The sequence below is a fragment of the Poeciliopsis prolifica genome, unplaced genomic scaffold, assembly GCF_027474105.1.
Source record: "Poeciliopsis prolifica strain line A6 unplaced genomic scaffold, Auburn_PproV2 SCAFFOLD019, whole genome shotgun sequence".
In the NCBI taxonomy this organism is placed as follows: Eukaryota; Metazoa; Chordata; class Actinopteri; order Cyprinodontiformes; family Poeciliidae; genus Poeciliopsis; species Poeciliopsis prolifica.
This window is the reverse complement of record NW_026562394.1, coordinates 8,392,685-8,411,741: the sequence shown is the minus strand read 5'-3', so window position 1 is coordinate 8,411,741 and position 19,057 is coordinate 8,392,685. Positions and strand designations below refer to the sequence as shown.

The 19,057-nt window shown below is 40.7% G+C and overlaps 1 protein-coding gene across 3 annotated transcripts; it reads right to left on the bottom strand.

Annotated features, from left to right (window-relative positions):
• Positions 1 to 21: 21 nt before the first annotated feature.
• Positions 22 to 17,442, bottom strand: p2rx1 (purinergic receptor P2X, ligand-gated ion channel, 1). Of its 3 annotated transcripts, none has more exons than XM_055043420.1 (14): positions 16,775 to 17,442; positions 10,075 to 10,219; positions 6,882 to 6,953; positions 6,494 to 6,563; positions 4,974 to 5,061; positions 3,690 to 3,770; positions 3,329 to 3,470; positions 3,062 to 3,207; positions 2,327 to 2,417; positions 2,167 to 2,232; positions 1,967 to 2,062; positions 787 to 876; positions 619 to 657; positions 22 to 533 (listed from the first exon to the last, which is right to left on the bottom strand). In XM_055043420.1, the coding sequence occupies exons 1-14, from the start codon at positions 16,909 to 16,911 to the stop codon at positions 528 to 530; spliced, it is 1,269 nt and encodes a 422-aa protein (XP_054899395.1). In that variant the 5' UTR covers positions 16,912 to 17,442; the 3' UTR covers positions 22 to 527. The 3 variants fall into 3 exon arrangements, with proteins under 3 accessions (XP_054899395.1, XP_054899396.1, XP_054899397.1); XM_055043421.1 differs by having other exon boundaries at positions 6,506 to 6,563; XM_055043422.1 differs by lacking the exon at positions 787 to 876.
• Positions 17,443 to 19,057: the final 1,615 nt, after the last annotated feature.

The window sequence follows — 19,057 nt, the reverse complement described above, 5'->3', positions numbered from 1 at the left end:
AAAAAAAAAAAAGCACAACGGTTGAAGAACGTGTTTAATCAATAACCAGTTCAACTCTTCGTCACATGTGTACACATGGGACGGATCGCTGTGGTGGCAAATGCAAACACAAGTTTGGTCGGTTTTCATGTGGAGTGACAGGGACTCTGACGGAGGTGATGAATGATTTGTCCGCACCAGTTTTCTTCTCTCAACCGTTTGTTTGCAGACATGGTTCAAGTTGTGGAGGTTACACCCTTCTTGGGAACAACAAACAGCCAAAGGGGGGGAAAAAAAGTAGACACAGCTTGGAAATAGATGGCTCGACTTTAAATGGTAATGATTACAGTCAGCCATGTTGGCTTTTCGAGTGGGAGGAGGTCCCTGGATGAAGATGCTGCTGAGGATCAGAGAGAAACGATGTCTTTTCTTTTCTCTGGGGTCCATCCAGAGTTGGTGTGCTTGAGTTTTTCTCCGTTTCCCATAATGTTGTTTCTGTGCAGTTCACTTTATGAAGCAGCTTGCGCACTGCCTTCTTTGCTCCCAGATCACTTCTGCAAAAGAATGGAAGGGGGAAAGACCTCAGCGATCAACGAAGCTTCATGTTTTCCTACAGATTATAATCCTCATTTCAGATACCTCGGTCTCTGTGGATCCTGCCTCTGAATCAGGATCCTCCTGGATAAAAGCCATACCAGAGAACAATTTAGATCTCTATTGTGAGGCCCCCGCCATTGCAACCTTTATAGAATATGTCTGGAAACCAACAGAATCTGCTCTGATGTCCTGGTTTCACCTTGCACTCACATTGGGCTTGTCTTCATCTTGGGCTTGTCTTGAATTTGCTTCAAGGGTGTAATAGGCGTTAGAGTCTAAATCAATAGACTCACTGTCCTGCTGTAAATACAAAACGTTCTTCCTGTTTTAGTGGTGCGACTTCAGGATGGAGGATAGTTTTTATATTGTTGGTGAGGCTTTTGGATGGGTGGGAGAGGAGAGTTCTTCAGGTGGAATCAAGGTTAGGGAATATGGACGCTTGTGAGGGGGAAGACTTGCGTTTAGGGGAGGATTTCATCCAAGTACCATGTCTGATAACTGGTTGTGCTTTATGCAACTCATGCGGCTCTCTAGCTCTAGTGATCTCCAATGTTAAGAACATTGCCCTTAATCTGATGGATGGGTACATGACATTATGACCATAGTAGAGTGGTAAAAAACAATCCCTGAGATGGATTCCACAAAACTCCTGAAGGTGCACTATGATATCTATACAGCTGCAAGCAGTGGATTCAACGATCAACAATCTCACGTACTGTTGATTGGCTTGACATTTGTGGAACTAAGTACTCGGCCAAGTCAGCATCTCAAACCATTTTTGCTTTGCAGCAAAGAAGAAATACGCCACTCCCAGTCAAAAACAACCAGTTAGGAGGAGGGTCTTACATCTACTTACAGGAGCCATAAAAAGAGCTCATCAGGGTTAATCTCAGTGGTCATAATGTTATGCTTGATCGCTGTATGTGACACTCAAACGGTGAAAGAAAGGTGTTAGGTGATGTTGGGAATGAACAATTCTGTGTTTTCATCCATCTCTTTTGGAGGAAGATGGAGTTTGCATGCTTTTGCACACACACACACGCATGCGCACGCATAAAAAGAACTGAAGTCGAGGGAAATGACACACTGGGGACCACCCTCGTTAGAGCTTAACTTAGATAGAGGCCTATAAAAGGAATTAGAAACTGTAGTGAGGTGCCGTTTTGCTGTGTTCTCCCATAAGGAAAGCATGACAATGGGCCAGAGCTGCATTTCAGTCTTAACAAATGAATTCAACTCACTGACTCTTCTTGAACCTCAAACATTACGAACCTAGCTGAAGAAAGGATAGTCTCCAACAGTGAAAAGAATTAGCTGTTAGAACTGGGCTGGTGTTAGTGACAGTCTCTCTGCTGCCATCTTGTGTTTACAGTAAAGAAACAGAACTTACCTGTATTTGTGTGTCTGTATATTTGAACTTCATGTTCTTATAAAACTCCCTTTTTGGTAACAAATACAGCAGCACCAAGTCACAAACAACAGTTGCCTGCAGAGAAAGAGAAAAATAAATGAATAATTTCAGATTGTGAGTGATTCTCATTGTTGATGGATACTTTATTGATGTGGAATATAATCCAAGCAACAACATACCACTCCAAAGATCCCCACGCCTGAGCCTATTGCTGTGAGTGTTGGGATTATGTCAAATTTTCTTGCCTTTAAAGGACACGGCTCCAGTCACACAAAGCTCACTTTTTTTTTTTTTAATTAATGCTAAATTCATACCAATGAAAATAGATATTTTACTCACCAGTGACTTCACAATGACATCAAACCTGATGCCAAAAACTTTAAAGAGGGTTCTCTTGGGAATTTTATCCTCCATATAATGCTTTGCATACCTGTAAACGATCACAAGGACAGTCAGAATAAGAACCTCACTGCTTCTACTTCACCTCACAGGCGTCGACTGAAAAATTAAAATATAAGGACGCATAAATAGTATCCTTGTAACCAATAAGCGCCTTAATGGAGCACGAGAGAAGATGCAGAACAAATTGAAGCATTCTAAACGAATAAGGAATATAAAACATGTTAAACTGCCTGAGACAAGCAAACATCATAAAGTTCAAACTAAACACATCTAAGGCAGGTTAACATAAGGAGCAAACAATGACTTTAGTCCAGTCAATAAAATGAGCAGTTGGTGATGGAAATACAAGGTTCATCTAATTGAATAGTTGAAAAAAATAAATAAATCCTAGAACCTACCAAACAACAGGCTGATACAACTGTTGTACTGGTAAACATAAGCAGTTTTATGGAAATACATCTTAAAAATTATAACGTCCACATCAATCTAACTGGTTTCACAAAAATGTGAAAAAAGTTTAAGAATTGTGACCACCTGTGAAAAGTGATGCATCAGCAAATACAGACGTATTTTTTTTTTTTTCAAACATCAAAATTCCATATTCTCTCGATGAAATAACTGTCATCTGAAGTCTCCAAAACGGACATAAATTAGCCACAAAACTTCTATCACCTGAAGTTATACCCAACCGACGCGCTGGCGCTGTCAGTCTCACTCGGATTTCCATAGAGGCCGTGAAAGTTGTACTCTGGCTTACAGTGTTTTACATCAACGTCGAAGTTGCATGTCCAGTCGACGACGATGCCAATAGCCCCTCCCTGTCAAGCAGACAAAACATGTAAACGTCCGTAACCATACAAAACATAAACCTGCTTCATCTCAACTGAATACTGCAGAGTCTTTATCAGTTAAAGCAGAGGTGCTTTGCTGGACACTTACCTCTTGGGCTAATTTTTCAAAGCTGAAGCCAGACAGTTTAACTATGTCTCCCAGTTTGAATATTGGACAGAGCGGGTCTTCCTTGGGATCGAAAAGGCATTTTTTGATGTAGTCACTATCAATTCCCTCCACCAAGTTACTCCTGCGAACAGTTCAAGCTTCAGCTTGGTCGTATGCATTGATGAGCTGAAAATGTTTGATAATTACAGTAATTTTACAGGATTAAACCACCAGTGAACTATTCAATGCACACGTTTAACAGAACGCAATTAGGATTTTTCAATAGCAGTGCATAAGCCTGTTGATTATTATTGTGTTAGGAGTAAGTTTTGTCCTATTTTCATTTTGTGTCATCCTTCACCTGGTGACGCCAAATAAAGGGAAAGTTACAGAGTTTTTGATGAAAAGCGTGTAGTTTTCTGCGGACATCAGAAGAGGAGGACTGGAAAAGAACAAGAAAATAAAATCAGACAGTGTTTCTGCTCTTTTTACGTGTCGTAAGGTGTCCCGTTAATAAATAGAGATGCCGACATTCAATCATTAGCACTCATCACGGTCCAAGCAGAATCTGTGCCTGTTTTTTTGTTGTTTTCTTTTTACGATTTAGATACCTGCGCTTAAAGAACGAGAAAATTTAATGCTGGGGCTTGGTGTAATTTTTAAAATATATTTAAAACATCTTTTTATTTCAGTTCAGTTATGAGGAAGAATTGCTTAATCACAAACTGAATCAGGGATCATAACTCAGCTTCAAACATTAGCTGAATAGACTGATAGGTTCATAATTAAATTAAATATTTTCGTTATACTGACACTTCTTTTGCAGTTTGTTTCGGCCTGCTGTGTAATATCACGTTGGATTTTGTTCCACATGCACAAATGTTTTATAATTACACTAATCTAATTAGCAAGTGATGAAGCATTTAAACAAAGTGCTTCTTGTGATGGCTACAAGCATCGAGATGACCAACGCCATGAAGCAAATAGTGAGAAAGTGGAAGAAAAAATAGAAGTTTACAAAAAAATAAAGTGTGTATTTGTAATTTATTTTGAAATTAGCTCTGGGGTGCAGGTGGGCTTCAGACAAAAGTACACCACCAGGGACTCGCAGGATAATTTTTTCTCAATTTCTGGAGCTTCGATCCTTTCAGAGATTACCTGTGTCAGTTTAACAATTATAGAAAGAGCATATTTTTGCTAAAGTTACATACAGCACTTTTAATCTCAGATAACTTTATACAAGTGCTCTGTGCGCTGATAAAGATTTCCTCATCTCAAGAAGTAAAACTGGAAGTAACACTGACCTACTTCTTGTATAATCTGGATTTATTTTCATACGTTTAAAATACAAGCGATGCATTTTTGACATCGCAAGGTAGGAAACAATCTGACAACAGCTTAAGCCTCAAAAAAGGACATCTAATTGCTCACCTTCCATTAGTTTTCACATGAAATATCCAAGAAAAATATGTCATATCTTAAAACCTTAAATGGTGGATTATTTACCGTTACTTATGGTACTTCTGGAGTAATACAGGAAGTCGTGTTTTTGCTGGATCAGACAAACCAAAAGTCGAAACATTTACGTTTTGGCAGCTTTCTGCTTGGACCCTGACTCGCTGAAGCATTTCGAGATCCCACGTACTTTGGAATAGTGCGGTCGTCCTCAATTGGGCACCATGCCAGCACCTCACAGCTTTGTGTTTTGTTGACACAGGTTCCAGTCATTTGTCCTTTAAATAGAAACATGAGAATTTCAAATTGTAACAAGAATGGGGCAAAAAGTGCATCTCACGCTCCAAGAGGCAGCATCTAACAGAAACGGATTCTGCTTCCGTACTTCTCCTTATCTCTGATTAACATCAGCAGCAGCAAAGCGGGACATAAAAGTGAAGCAGAGCAAATGCTGAAATAGATGTTTTTCTTTATCTTGCCCCTGATTCTTATATGTACGGTATATATATATAACTTCTGTGCACGTGATTGACTTCGTGGCAATCTCGTCTTCTCATCAAGAGAAACATGCAGATATTTCACCGGCAGGCAGCCGCTGACCTTTCGCTGAAAGTCACCGACCTGTTCGGCCGCGTGGGCCCCGTTCCCGCAAGCTTTCATTCCCACCAGCCTGCCACCTCGAAAGAAACTCTGCCACCTCAAGGTGAATTTGACGGGTCTGAAGAGGACAGATCTAAAGCTTTGCTCTCATTCAAGTCGATGTGGGACGTGCAGAAGTGGAAAGACTCCGAAATAAAAAGCCGGAGTCTGACGAAGAAGAATACGTTTACGTAACCGTTGTTTGGACCCATCAACTCATGTTCTGTCCCGTTGCTGTCATGCAATGAGACAGCTCAGACGCACGGCCTTAATCTGGTGCCTGTTTGCTTTAGGTCGGGGTTTTAGGTCACAATATAAGCAAATACACCGAATGTTTGGTTGCTAAGGCTTGGAGTGTTGGTTTCAACCCCACAGCCAGCGGTGGATGATGCAGAAGTACTGAAGTAAAAGTGTTCAATCAAATATGAGTAAAAGTTTCCTGGGTCCAAAGTTGACTCCAGTATTTGAAAGTATTTAAGTATTCAAAAGCACAATTTATATTTTCCAAAATCAGCACAAAGCTGTAATGTTTTCTGAGCGCTGGACGTTTTCACCACATGTATAATCATGAGCATAAAAATGTAATTAAGCAGACAACTATTTTATTTTTTATTCTTATTATTATGTAAAATGTTGTTTGTTTTAGTTTTTTTATTTTTCATTAAAACTACAAAATGTAATCGATGCCTTTGTAACGCCATACTTCATTTAATAACTTATGAACGTCAAACGTGGAGCTAAGACGTGGCTTTGAAATGTAGTGGAGTGAAAGTCATAAGTACCCCAACGAGAAAATACCCAAATAAAGTAAAGATAGCCAAAAAATGCACAGTGCTCATGACCAACGGTAATCTACGATTTCCATATAAATGTTTGTCTTAGTGGTGAGCTGCGACTCTGCTTCTGGCAGAACTTCCTAGTTCGCAAATACTCAGTGGACGTCAGACCTTGCCGTCCTCAAAGGATCACTAAGCGATGCGTTTTCAGATGCAAAATCAAAACGCGATACCGTGAGGCCACCGAGGCTTGACTGGAGCTCCGCATAGATGGTTACTCAGACTCAGACTTTACCGTGTCCCGTACGTTTGAAACTCCCTCCGACACAGTCGGCGTCTGATGTGCAGACAAGATTGCCCGTTAGCTGTAAGGGGACAAGAGAATGGGGTCAGTTTGCATATAACATGTTGGAATGTAAACAGACAGCCAAATGAAGAAGAGGACAGAGCAACACCGTTGGGTTAAAATGATCTCCCGTACTGTGTGCAGCCTGTTAGTGTTGCATCATACTGAAGCCATTAGGTTTACACGGGTATTTCCTGCTACACAACAACAACAACACAAATGACCGATTACAGAAACAGTCTTGGAATGAGACACGATTCATGCTTTCTTTTACTATTTAAGGCAGCGTGTAAGACAGACCAAAGGCAGCAAGAAAGAAGGGAGGCTTAGCACATACCTCTGGGCATTTTCCCATCTTCTGACCTTCGGTAATGATGTAGTTAGTCATCACTACGAAAGATGAGTCTCCCTAAAAGTTCAAAAAGAGTCACAAAATATAATTAAAATATTTCATGTGAAGGTACATCTGGCATTATACTGCAGAATAAAGAATGCAGGCAAGCTATAGTCTGAAGTGTCCACAACCCTTAAACGCATATTGACATGCATCGGGGATTGTTTGTGATAGACCAACACAAAACAGCATACAACTCTTGAGTTGCAGAGAGCCACAGTTGGCATGAAGAAAGACAAAATTAATCCTGTTTCCAGTTTTCAACAAGCCACATAGGAGACGCAGCAAACATGTGAGGGAAGAACGTGATCTGCTCATATGGGAAATATTTGCAACACAAAAAAATATCTCAGCTTGTAAATGTGCAAAACTCGTAGCAACACACTACAACACTTTCTGCTGTAATCGCATCAAAGTATGGTCTATAAAGTATTGACTCAAGGGCACATGCATGTCAAATCCACACCACAGTTTTCAGATTTTGAGAAAAGACTTTAAATCATGCAATCTTTTTAGTCCACTTCTGCTCTGGTGTTTGTTTTTCTTGTATTAAATGAGGAGATTTTTTAGCAAGGTCTGAAACAAACAGTGTAAACCTGAACAAACTTGATAAATCTTCATCTCTTTTGGAAAAATTTGACAGTTGGGAATTTCTTTGGAATACTTTCAAACAATATTCAAAACAACTGCAGGCTACAATGGAAACTAGGAGCTTATAGCTGATTTCACATTGGACAAATAATCTCCTACTCAACAGACTGTGCTCTTGAAATCAGCCAAATGTTTATGATTATCAAACTGATTGCGAAACTGGAACTTGTAAACATGAATAAATTCAGTTTCCTGTTTGGAGCGCATGCAGCAGACCCTGAAGAAAATAACTGCGTACATTCTGGATGGAAACAAAAACAACGGTTCTCTTTTGAGCTCATGATGAAGTGCTAAGAAACCACATGGCAAAAAACTCCACTCCCTCTCTCCCCAGTATTCAGCGCCTGTTGACATCACAAGGAAACTTTGGTGTGTTTGGTGAGTGCGAAGAGATAAAGGAGAGAGCCAAATGGGAACAGAATGAGGGAGTGACCAGTCTGTTCATTCAGATTAACAAATCAGTGGCATAGCAAACTTTTCATCCATCCATCCATTTTCTGTACACTTGTCCCTCCTGGGGTCAGGAGGGGTGCTGGAGCATTTCTCCAGCCAACATTCTGGGCGAGAGGTGGGGTGCAAACTTTTCCAAATTTTTTATTTATTTTATCATGTTGTATTGTTTTCTTAAATTTGTTTCAGTTTCATAATTTCTGCCACTTGACGCAGTTTCTTTTTTTTTAAATTTTCTGGTTGTGACTGGGTTTTTCTTTTTTTTGTTTCATCCAAATGCAGTATTTGCAAGAAAGACGCTGGTTGCATGCACCCAAGTTCCAAATGCAGACATCCGGCGTGGAGCAGGCAGGGAAAAAGTGCGTGAGAGTGGAGCGCCTGTCAGAACTATTGAGCAGGAATGTGTAATTTAAAAGCTCACACCATAAACTTTTGTTTATTTACTTGGATATGTGCGCTCACGTCACGCTCAGGTTGGTGGCACATTTAGTGTTTTTGAGTAAAACTGCAGGAACGGGAGGGCGTCGAAACACTCATGTAACCAAGCATGGATCGAGTTGGAAACAAGAAAATACAAAAATGCAGCTGTTTGATACACACTAATAAAGTAATCTGCCAGAAAGATTTTTTTTCAACACATCGAAAGTGAAGACCAAAAGGGAGAAACCACTTCCTCCCCTCACAACACACACACACCCACACGGACGCAAACGCACACACCATCTAAGCTGACTGGTGTTTCTCTCTGTTCTAGTCTGTGATAAGGTCGTTTTCTAGCAACGAGATGAAGTTGATGCAACTTCATCGATTTCCGAATGAATCAAACATTTCCTTAAAGTTTATATAAGAATTGTTTTTGACAGAGTTGAGTCTTTAAGCAGTTTGAGAACCCGAGCACTCATTCTTACTCAAGTTGAAATTCAACCTGTTTGTTTATGTTTGTCTACTTTACTCACATTTTAATAGAAACACCTTAACATGCGCTACATACGCGTCCTGACTCTTAGTAGCTAAAGTAGCTTTTGCAACTATCATTTTTATTGTATAGTTTTATTCTAAAGATGATTTCTAAAGATCTCACAGTTGTTGCTTTGTGGACCAACTGGGACCCGGTAACATTTTCTAATTCAAACTATGCTACTCGTGCTAATTACCAGTATAAAACCAGAGTTTAACATTTGGAATCTGAGATCAATTTCTGCCTTTCTAATAAAAAGTAACGGTGAAACTTTGTTTCACATAGAGCCCTCTGTCACACACAGTGTGACGTCACCTCTAATCCTCACAAAGGTCAAAGCCTTGTTAGAAATTAGTCACAAAATTCTAAACGTTGCGTCTCCAGTTTATTGCAGCCTGAAGAATGACCATTTAAGAGCTCTTTTTTCCACATGTCGTGCTGTGCGCTTTCATCCGACTTGATCAAAGCACACAAAAAAGATCTTTTCATCAAGTTGGTAGTATCTCGTTTGTGTGATACTTTTAAAAAAATGTCCACACCCGAAACTCAAACCAAGCGACCTTTATGATGTCTTTATGTTTCTTTTCCCACATGTTATAATCCCAGTTAGGTTTCAGGTCAACAAATGTAGTTAACCGCAGTGTGACTTTCGATTTGTTGTGTACTTTGCTCATGCACGCAAAACCATTTGAAGACAAACTTCTCAAACTGGGTGAGCACTAAATTTAAAGAGCTACTCTTTTGTCTGCGTATTATTTCAGTATGTTCATAGATAGACAACAGAAACGTAAGCTGATGTTAGACAGTTTGTATGACTTAAATTCTGTCATCCTTAAAATGATATGCAGTTTCCTTTTGGAAGCAAAGAGTTGAGACATTTATCGTCTGAGTCAGGCTGACTTTTCATCCGTGTGACAGTTTGATTTATGAACCATAGATGCTGACTTCATCCCCTTCTGAGTGATTGTCCAAACATTGCTCCCTGACCTGTTCCAGGTTTAAAGCAAACACTTTTAAGTAGCTGGAACTGGCAGTGACTGAATGACCTGCCCGGGCTTCAGCTGAAAGCTTACTGACCTGAGAAGGGAAGACGTAGTCGGCCACGTCCCACACGGTCTCAATCCCGCTCACGTTAGTGTAGCCCACTCCCTTCATTTTGGTGAACACGGAGCTCACCGCCGTGTCTGTGCTCTGGTAGCCTTTCTCATAGATGAAGACCCACCTGTGAAAGACACATCAGTCCTGTCAGCACCTCAACCTCTTTCCAGCTCAAGCCGTCCAACCAAAACCCAACAGCAAAGTTATGTACATGAGTGATTGAAGCATGACGCTCTGCACAGCCGGCAGCGTCTCTGACAGGGGACACGTGTGCAGCTCGATGTGGGTCAGCTAGTCCTCTTCAACGAAAAGGACAAATCTGACAAGCTGGTTCTCGAAATGTAGACATCTACTAGCTTCAGTTTATGATTTAAAAGAAAAAGAAGAAAAAGAAGCATAAAGCGTTCCAGGAAGCTGTTGAGCGAGCGCAAGTGGTTCATGCAGAAATTAGACCATGCACATTAGTGCATGTGGACACAAGTGAAAGCACAGGGCATATCAGATGTAAAGATGCGAGAGTGCATTTTGAAAGATAGCTTACACGTGAAAGAAAATTAGCAAATCATTTGAACAATAAAATGAATATATTTTCAGTATGTTTTTGTTCATATGTTTAATTTTGCCTCATAATGGACCAGGTGAAGCTTGTGAAGTTAGATGGCAGCCCTAGTTTAATTAAATCAAGCTAATTAGATTAAATCTCACTATGGGTAAGATTATCTGCTGAAAATATATGCCCAGAATGCACATCATGTTAGAAAACTTAATCTGATTTTCTGTAAAGAAAAAAAGCACAACATTGCAGGTCACAGTTTAGTCCTTGTAACGTCCGGGGTTGTTTTGGAGTTTGATTTATTGATTCTAGTTCCTTTGTCTCTTTCTTTCATTTGATCAGGCTTGTTTCTAAGGCTTTACTGTAGTCGAGCCTTTCTAAGTGATTCTGATTGGAGCCACATGGTACTGAAAACAGCCACTACACACAGAGCTTGCCGAAACAGCGTTAGGCCGTTAAGTTGGTGTAGATACAATTTGCTGTTGACCATTTACTCCCCACTTGCAGTTCTTCAAGCTGGTATATTTTCCCCCTTTCTTACACAAGCACAAACATATCTTTGGGAAAGTTTTGTTAAACAGACATTAAGTTGGAGAGTTACAACAGTTGAATCTTATTACACCAGTGGTATAACACTAAAAAAATGCATTTTATTTAAACCTGCGGTATGTGACTTTTACAAAACTTTGTTTTTCCCTATATTTTAGGAAAACTCTCACCATGTCATGAGACATGGTGAAAATACCTTTGAAAAAATCGATTTCGTCCACCTTCTCCATGGAATAACAAATGCTATTGTCTGAAGAAATGCGTCGCTGGACCAAAAAACAACCAATCAGAGGGAGGAGGAGGGTCTTAACTGCTACATATCAATGTTCTAGTGGCGGAGAAAGAAAAACCGTTCATCCGCCGTCATCTGTAGCCATGCTAACTAGCCTTAGCATTTGAGATAAGCTAAGTAACCCAGAAGAGTTTCTGACTCAGTGGTGTATTTCTGTAGTTAGCACCAAAACCATCGGCAAAGCAGCTCGATTTTTTTTATACTGTACCGTCACATTGTTGTACTCAGTTAAATGTTGTTAAGAAGATAAGATCAGGGGATGATATCAGCTTCACGTGTAAGTATCAGCCGATCACAATCCCCCAAAATTAAGGAAATCAGCACCCAGAAATCAACTGGTCAATAAATCAGTTGACCAATAAATGTGTCCTATATTATACATGTATTTGATGTAAACATCTCTGCATCTCTGCCAGAGATGCATTAAGTTTATAGCAGGTGTTTGAATGATCTGGCTGCTGATTGCAGCCAGTCCACAATGTTGGCAGCACCAGAGGGCCCCAAAGCCAAATTTAGCTTAGGGCCCCATAGAGGCTTGGGCCGGCCCTGGTCTATAACATTAGAGCTTCTTGTGAAAATATAAAAGTATGACTGCCGGTGCAGAAATCTTGTTTTTAACCATCGATTCTTTCGCCTCTTTAATATGCGAGGTTTGTGCTGATGAAATCTTCTGTTGTTAAGGTTTCAGTATTAATGCCAGGATTTGAGACATTTATGAAGATTCCTGGCATGTTACGTTGCATTGTGTTTGCGCAAGATCACCGGGAGGGACAGGCAACAGCTGGTGTGCACTGGAAAGATAAAATATCCACACAGAAATCCTCTGTCGAACATGTGAAGCTATTTTACGCTGGGTGTGAGGAGCAATTACCCACTGGCACGACGCCCACAGGACAACGTGTGTTTCATCACGGTGTTCATTTGTCTTCATGCAGAGGAGCGTTACAGAAAAGCGTCATTCTGGGTACACCAAGAAAATAAGTTCAGCACAAAACAAGGAAAATGTTAAAAATGCTAATCTGAGTGAAATTTGCGTTTAACGGACAGAGAACATAAACGCAATAAAGAAAGCTTCCTGGTGTGTGGGAGCTTTTCTTCCAGACAATCTGCAGCACTGAGATTAATCTTCCAGTAGTGAGTAACACTGATAAGAAAGAGCAAGAAAACAAAGATTGAATGACGTTGGGTTTTACTTTGAGAGGTAACAGCAACTCTGTCAATTCTCATATTCGACAGGACTTAAATAGATGGACAGCTCTTACATTGTATCTAAATTCAAGAGTTTCTGTCACAAAACTGCCATAATACTCTGTAAAATCTCTGATTTGTCTTTGTGTCCGTTGAAAATGGGAATAAAAATTAAAGTGGAAATAAAAAGCGGCAAAAAGAGAGCTATTCACAAAGAGATGTATCGATTTGCTGACGATTTTTTTTCGACAACTTCTCAATATTTCTCATTTAAAAGTTGCCAGAGTGCAGAAATTCTTAATTTGTCTTATCTCTCAGCAATCTGGCCACAAAGCAACAACGTATAGTTTCTAACTTTCAGATTTCTACTGATTACATGCTGAGGCTGACCTGAGGTTAAGATGATCATGAACAGTCCTGACAGGACTGACTGGCGCCGGCCTGACCTGTCTCTGGGCCGGCTAAATTCTGAGGAGGAGAAGCAGGGCAGCTTTCTCATTACATCTTCTCTGTGGGACATCGCCGTCCGGCTCTAATGTGGCCCGATAGGCTGCAAAGAGGCTGGTGACAGAACTGGAATGATTCATGGTCAGCCCGCGACACTGAAAGACCAAATTGAAACAGTTCACCCTGTTTTTCCTCTCACCTTTCTACCGATCTCACCTGCAAACCAAAACTCGCTATCATGTATTAACAATCGGATTTTGCCACATGCCAAACCTCCATTTTGGGTAGTAGAGTAACAGAAAACCAACTGAACCGATTGTCATTTTATGCATGTTTCTGATTCTGTGGAATTAAATCATTAGTTGAAAGGGGCCTAGTCAAAACAGCAGCTTATGCTCCTGTAGAAAAACTGGTTTCAAACAGGTTGTCTTTACGCAACAATGATGTCAGCAGCTATTGTATGCGCTGGTTTTAGTCCAGATCTATTTGAAACATGTATGTCTTTCTGAGAAGTTGCTTTGGGTTTATTTCAAATTAATTAAATGGACACTGAGATGGAAAAGAAAGGAAGGTTCAAAGGGAAAGAGGGAGATAAGAGGAGACGAAGAAGGAGAGAGAGAACATCCTAGAAGTCTGCTTCTACACCTTCAGAAAGCAAAAACCGAATCTTGCTTCTCAGAAAAGCATATCTTCAGTTACTCTGCTGCTCATTCTGCCTGGAATATTCACCAAAACAAATTGAAAAGGTTTGAACTCGTCTCATTTGAAACTTCTGCTTATTTCTCACGTGAAAGACAAAACGCGCGTCTTAAAGATGTCCAATTCACATTTTAACAAGCTTTTAATTGTAATTTACTATATTCCTTTGTAAGTCATCTTCTTTCAAAATGCACATAACTGCTGCTTTGTCAAAATGACTGTTTTTAACAAATTGCGCTTCACACGTAAAACGACTGTTTTATTTGTGGTTTGTGTTTCTGAAGTGGCCGGGGCGCCCTTCAGTCGAAGGTCGATGTTGACTTCGACTGAGCAGATGATGTGACTGAAAGTTGTGGTTTCAACAAAACCACAACCCCCAAATTCACTCGTAAACAACAAGACTCTTGGTTAGAAACCAACAAGGTTACTTTTTATAGAGTGGCTGGCTCAAACTATCCCCCTGAATCTGACACAGAAGCTGCTGTTTCTGAGGCAAAACTGAGAAACGTCTTCAGGTATCAGAAGTTGGTATCAATCACAAATGTTACGGAGCTCAATGTTACTGAACTCATTCAAGTAGATATTAATTTAGTGATTCAAAGGAATGTTAAGTCTTCCTTTTTCTGGTTCATTGTAGATGTTTGAGTTTGTAAAGGAGAACGCAGCCCGTTTTGCTTCTCTAACACACTGATATCTGCTTGCTTTCACTTTTTGCAGAGAGATAAGCTTCGTCATGCTTCATATTTTGATTTGGTCCAGAATACGTGGCGTTAGTGAGCTTGTATGTATGAAAATGAGAGCTGTTTTAAGGATTTTGAGCTTCCTTTTTCAAACACACATATTCTTTTAGACACAGTTGTGTTTTGTGTTTCTTGCTGAGATGGTTTTAGATCAACATAGTGATGCAGTGGTTTTGTCGCTGCTCGTTAATCTCTTGCATTTCATGCAATATTATCGTGGTTTGATTGAAAGATCCAAACGCAGAGAGCAGAGATGAGTTTTAAGTTTTTAATTAAAAAAAGAAAGAAAGAAACTTAAAATTTGATGGAGGAAACAAAGAGTTGGAGGTAAGAATAAATTCATTGAAACCCAATAGAAGTGGAAATTCAGTGCTGGGTTTAACATTTTCACCTTTATTTTCTTGAAGCTTAATTTCTTCAATTTAGAGATGCACAAGCTACATGTGACATTGATTTCAGATGCACTCTTACAAATATCTCTTATAAAATAAACATCGCAGTTCATTACAACCGCTGACCCATTTTGCCAGGTCGGCCTTACAGGCTGTAACTAGGTAGGGCTAGCCAGAGCTGTTCCCACTTGAAATGACATTTAGGAGAGCATTCCAGTAGATTTTTCCAACTGGGAAGTCATAATTTCCCAGTTATGACTAAAACTGGAATGCAGCATAAACATCAGGGAGTTTGCTGACTGGATAGAGAAACAGTGGTTGATTAGAAACTGGACTCAGCTTTGAGAGGAGGCCGAACAGGCGGACTAACAGCGCGTGGGTCCAAGTCTGATCCAAAACCAGCAATGTGGAACGGCATCGTTCCGCCATATTGGGAGAAACGGAGAAATGTTTTAAAACATTTGGCCCTCCCGGCGCTGTTTCTCCATTGCAACCCAACGCATTATTGGAGCAGTTGGGCTTGCCAGAAGCCAACGAGCAAAAGGTGTCTGAACCAACATAAAAATCAGCACTTCTCTGATGGCAGTCGGTTTTCCTCCACCGCATGGCGAAACAACAATGATCCATTTTAACGTCATGTGACGTCGATGGCGGGGCCATATTTGAATACCAACTATTATCATGGACCTCCACATTTCCGGTTTCTAATATACACACGCAAATGCAAGTAAGGACATTTTCAAATCACCACTTTTATTGGAGTTTATATTTATAATTGTTTTCATTAAACCCCGTCTCTCGCCCAGAACGTTAGCTGAAGAAAGGCACCAGTATCCCGTCTGACCCCTCTAAGGTCAAGGGTGTTAGAAAACTGACGGAAACAGACGAAATTATATTAAACAGAGTTGAGGTGTGCATTGAAGATATAATTGCATATTTATTTATTTTTTGGTTTTCCAGATATCCAGCTGTGTTGACAAGACTTGAGTAGAGAGAGACCAAGACAGAGAAAGGGAAGGACGGGAGCAGGGAGTAAACATAAATGCGCTGCTCGGATTAAGAAGGTACACAAAGTAGATGACACACAATAAAGTTGTAAATTCTGCAACAGGCCGGGTTATATCACTTTCTTTCAGAATTTCATATTTGGAGGACTGTCAACATCACCCTGAGCAGATAACACATCAGCAGTGTTTGGCAGCGAATTGTGCAGCACTTGATCTTTATCCGTTGTAGCATATGCCTCAGTGTGTTTCATCACACTCAGTCCTGCAAGTTCTGCTGCTCCGATGCGCAAACTACAAATGAAAACATATTTTGTGCAAATGCTGCAAATGAAACAGGCGTCTTTTTGAGCAATTAAGACCACAAACCACTGGTTTGTGGGCTTATTGGAGTAGATTTAATAAGCGCATTAGATCTACCTTAATAGACTCCTGCCTGTCAAAGCATGTTTGAGAGGGTGGCTTAGGAATCGTTAGTGAAGAAACGTTCACTTTTTTAATGTCTGGACTTATAGGAGCGGACAGGAAATATTTGTCCTGGTACGTCAGGATCTTCTGCCACGGCTGCCAGTCAAGGCTCTTCGATTGTTAAAGACCAGTGTTTGCTCTGTCAACAGGACGTGGTAAGCCAAAGTATATCGGTTTCCCACACAAACACTCGGTGCACTGCAAACAAAACGTCTGTGTTTCAGTCAGACCAACTACTTTCAAACCCAAAAGAAGAAGAAGGAGAAGAAGAAGAAATCCTCAGAGATCAGGACATCTTCACTGCTCTGATAAGCAAAGAGAAGAGGAGATGACTTTAAGTGTCTTACCCAATGATGTAAACCAGGACGCCCAGCTGGATGAGCCGGCACACCACTCCCACCCTCCTGTTCCTCACCAGCACCTGACGAGGGGTCTCGTACTCAAAGAAGAAGTTAGACAGGGTGCTGGTGATTTGGTTCTTCATCTTTTCTCGCCAGCTGACCCACAGACAGGAGGGCCTTCTCCTGTCACCTAAATCGCATATATGTATTTAAACGAGAAGGCAGAAGCAAAAATCCCTCTTTCTCTCACCCTGAGTCTGTGGCTCTGCTCCGCTCTTGCAGAGAGAGACACTCCTCTGCTAACGTCTGACACGCTTCATGAGATGAAGTAAAGAGAGTTCCTCCCTCCAGCTCGGCTCTCCCTCCCTCTCTGCTCGCGGGGGTCACCGTCTCCTCACACAGTTGCGTTTGATCATCTGCTTTTTCCTTTTTCTATCTTTTTTTTTTTTGGCATCTCTTGGTTTTTTGTGCATCCTACTAACACTATAAATAGATCAGAAGACATTTGTTTGATTTCTTTGAGTTATGAACAGTCTTCAGCTGTTGCGCTAAGAACCGGACCTCCTCCTCACTTAGGGCAATCAAACCTTATCATTTCCACCGAGGCGGTCTTCCTGCATGCAAGACGGAGATAGACACAAATACAGCGCGTGCATTTAAGCTTGTTTTCCTTTTTCTCTTGTCACTATTTGCCAGAAGTTAAGCCTTCTTAATTTTTTTTTTATTTTCATTCTATGTGTGTGGAGGAGTGTTTAGAGGAGTGTTTCTCACTCAGCCTTACATTCCTTTTTCTTCAGGAGGTGCTTTGCATTCCTAATCTTCCCTCACAGGATGTGTGAAGTGGCAACTTGGAATTATGCAAAAACTGAATGAGTGACAATAAGATGGGATATTAAAGGAAATATTTCCCACGGTGATGGAGACTTATGACTTGTCCACAGAGTTTTTAACATTTGGGCTCAACATCAGGGCAAAACTGCTGATTTTTCTAAAATGGGGAAAACATGTTTTGAAAATTTCCCCCAAAATGCATGTTGGGAAGGATTTGGCAGGACTGCAGCGAATTTACAAGGATTGCAAGAAGGGTTTAATGTCGCTCTAAACAATAATCCAAAATTAGTGGCGTATTTGGATTCCAAATGCTCTAATAAAAACAATATAATCTGTAGAATCTGGTGCAAAAGGCGGATACGGGCCGATGAAGGACTCGCTCAGAGGGCCGAGGCTTTGTTGCAAATTTTTTCATATTCGTCATGTGTTTACATGACTGCCTTTATCTTTGCCTGTGTTGTTTAGACTGTGTTTTCAGTATATATTCTTATTTAAAGCATTAGTTTGGGAGCAGAACTTGGAGGATTGATATAAATTGAGTGAGAACAACAAAAGGCAGCCAGTGTGTGGTGAGATTTAAGCTGTTCCTACATCCACGGTTATAACGCTCAAGCAGAGCAACAAGAGCTACAACTGGTTCTGCTATTAATGGAAAAGAAAAGGTTAAAATATGGCCGACAGGTGGTTTTTCTCAGTCGAGATTGTTTTGAAAAAACAGACTCGTACTGAGGATCTGGAGGAGTGCGCTGTACCTGTGCTGCCCTGCATCAACTACAGCACAAACACTGTCAGCACATAAAAATGCCCGACAGCGTAAGAAGAAGTCTTGGATTCCTCTGAGGAACAGGAACGCCGCCTTCATGTGGCGGGGAATGTGGATGTGTACAGTGACCGAGAAGGACTTCAGGTTGAGAAACAAGGATCATATTTGGAGTGAGATGTGGCAGAGTGTCTGGTCAGTTACCAATCACAAACCCAGTAACAGAGCCGTGGACGATGCTGCTTTGCTTACCACTTATTTTCCCACCTTCATCCGCTGGCAGCATGAAACATGTTTTCTTTTACAGCTCGTCTTCATCAGGATGCCTACTGGTCTGCGATCAGTAGCACTCGTCACGAAGTATCACATCAGAAGTCACGTGATCAGCCAGGGTGGCATTGGTCTTTTAGCTTTATTCTACAGAAAATACTCTTGTTCACAACAATCTGATTTGTGGGCTTAAACGTCACATTTGATTTTTCAATCCAATAGAGACTGTTTGCTTCTCACCTTTGGTTTCCCAGTTATTTTTTTCTTCAAAAGTCACCTTCTTTGTAATTAAGTAGAAGATATCCAGTCTATTAAACAGAGTTTCAACAAAGGTTTTGATCTGTTTAATTTCTGGGAGACTCCACCCAATTCCAGCTGACCGTGTCACCTCAGCCCAAGATTTGTGTCCAAATACGGGTAAAAACTAC

Excerpts from the sequence above, each read along its gene's own strand:
- p2rx1 (XM_055043420.1), bottom strand. The coding sequence starts at position 16,911 with ATGAAGAACCAAATCACCAGCACCCTGTCTAACTTCTTCTTTGAGTAC. Across the intron at positions 3,471-3,689 it reads CCTTTATTTGGCGTCACCAG|GAGTAACTTGGTGGAGGGAA; the intron begins GTGAAGGATGAC and ends AACTGTTCGCAG. Across the intron at positions 658-786 it reads AAGATGAAGACAAGCCCAAT|GAGGATCCTGATTCAGAGGC; the intron begins GTGAGTGCAAGG and ends GCTTTTATCCAG.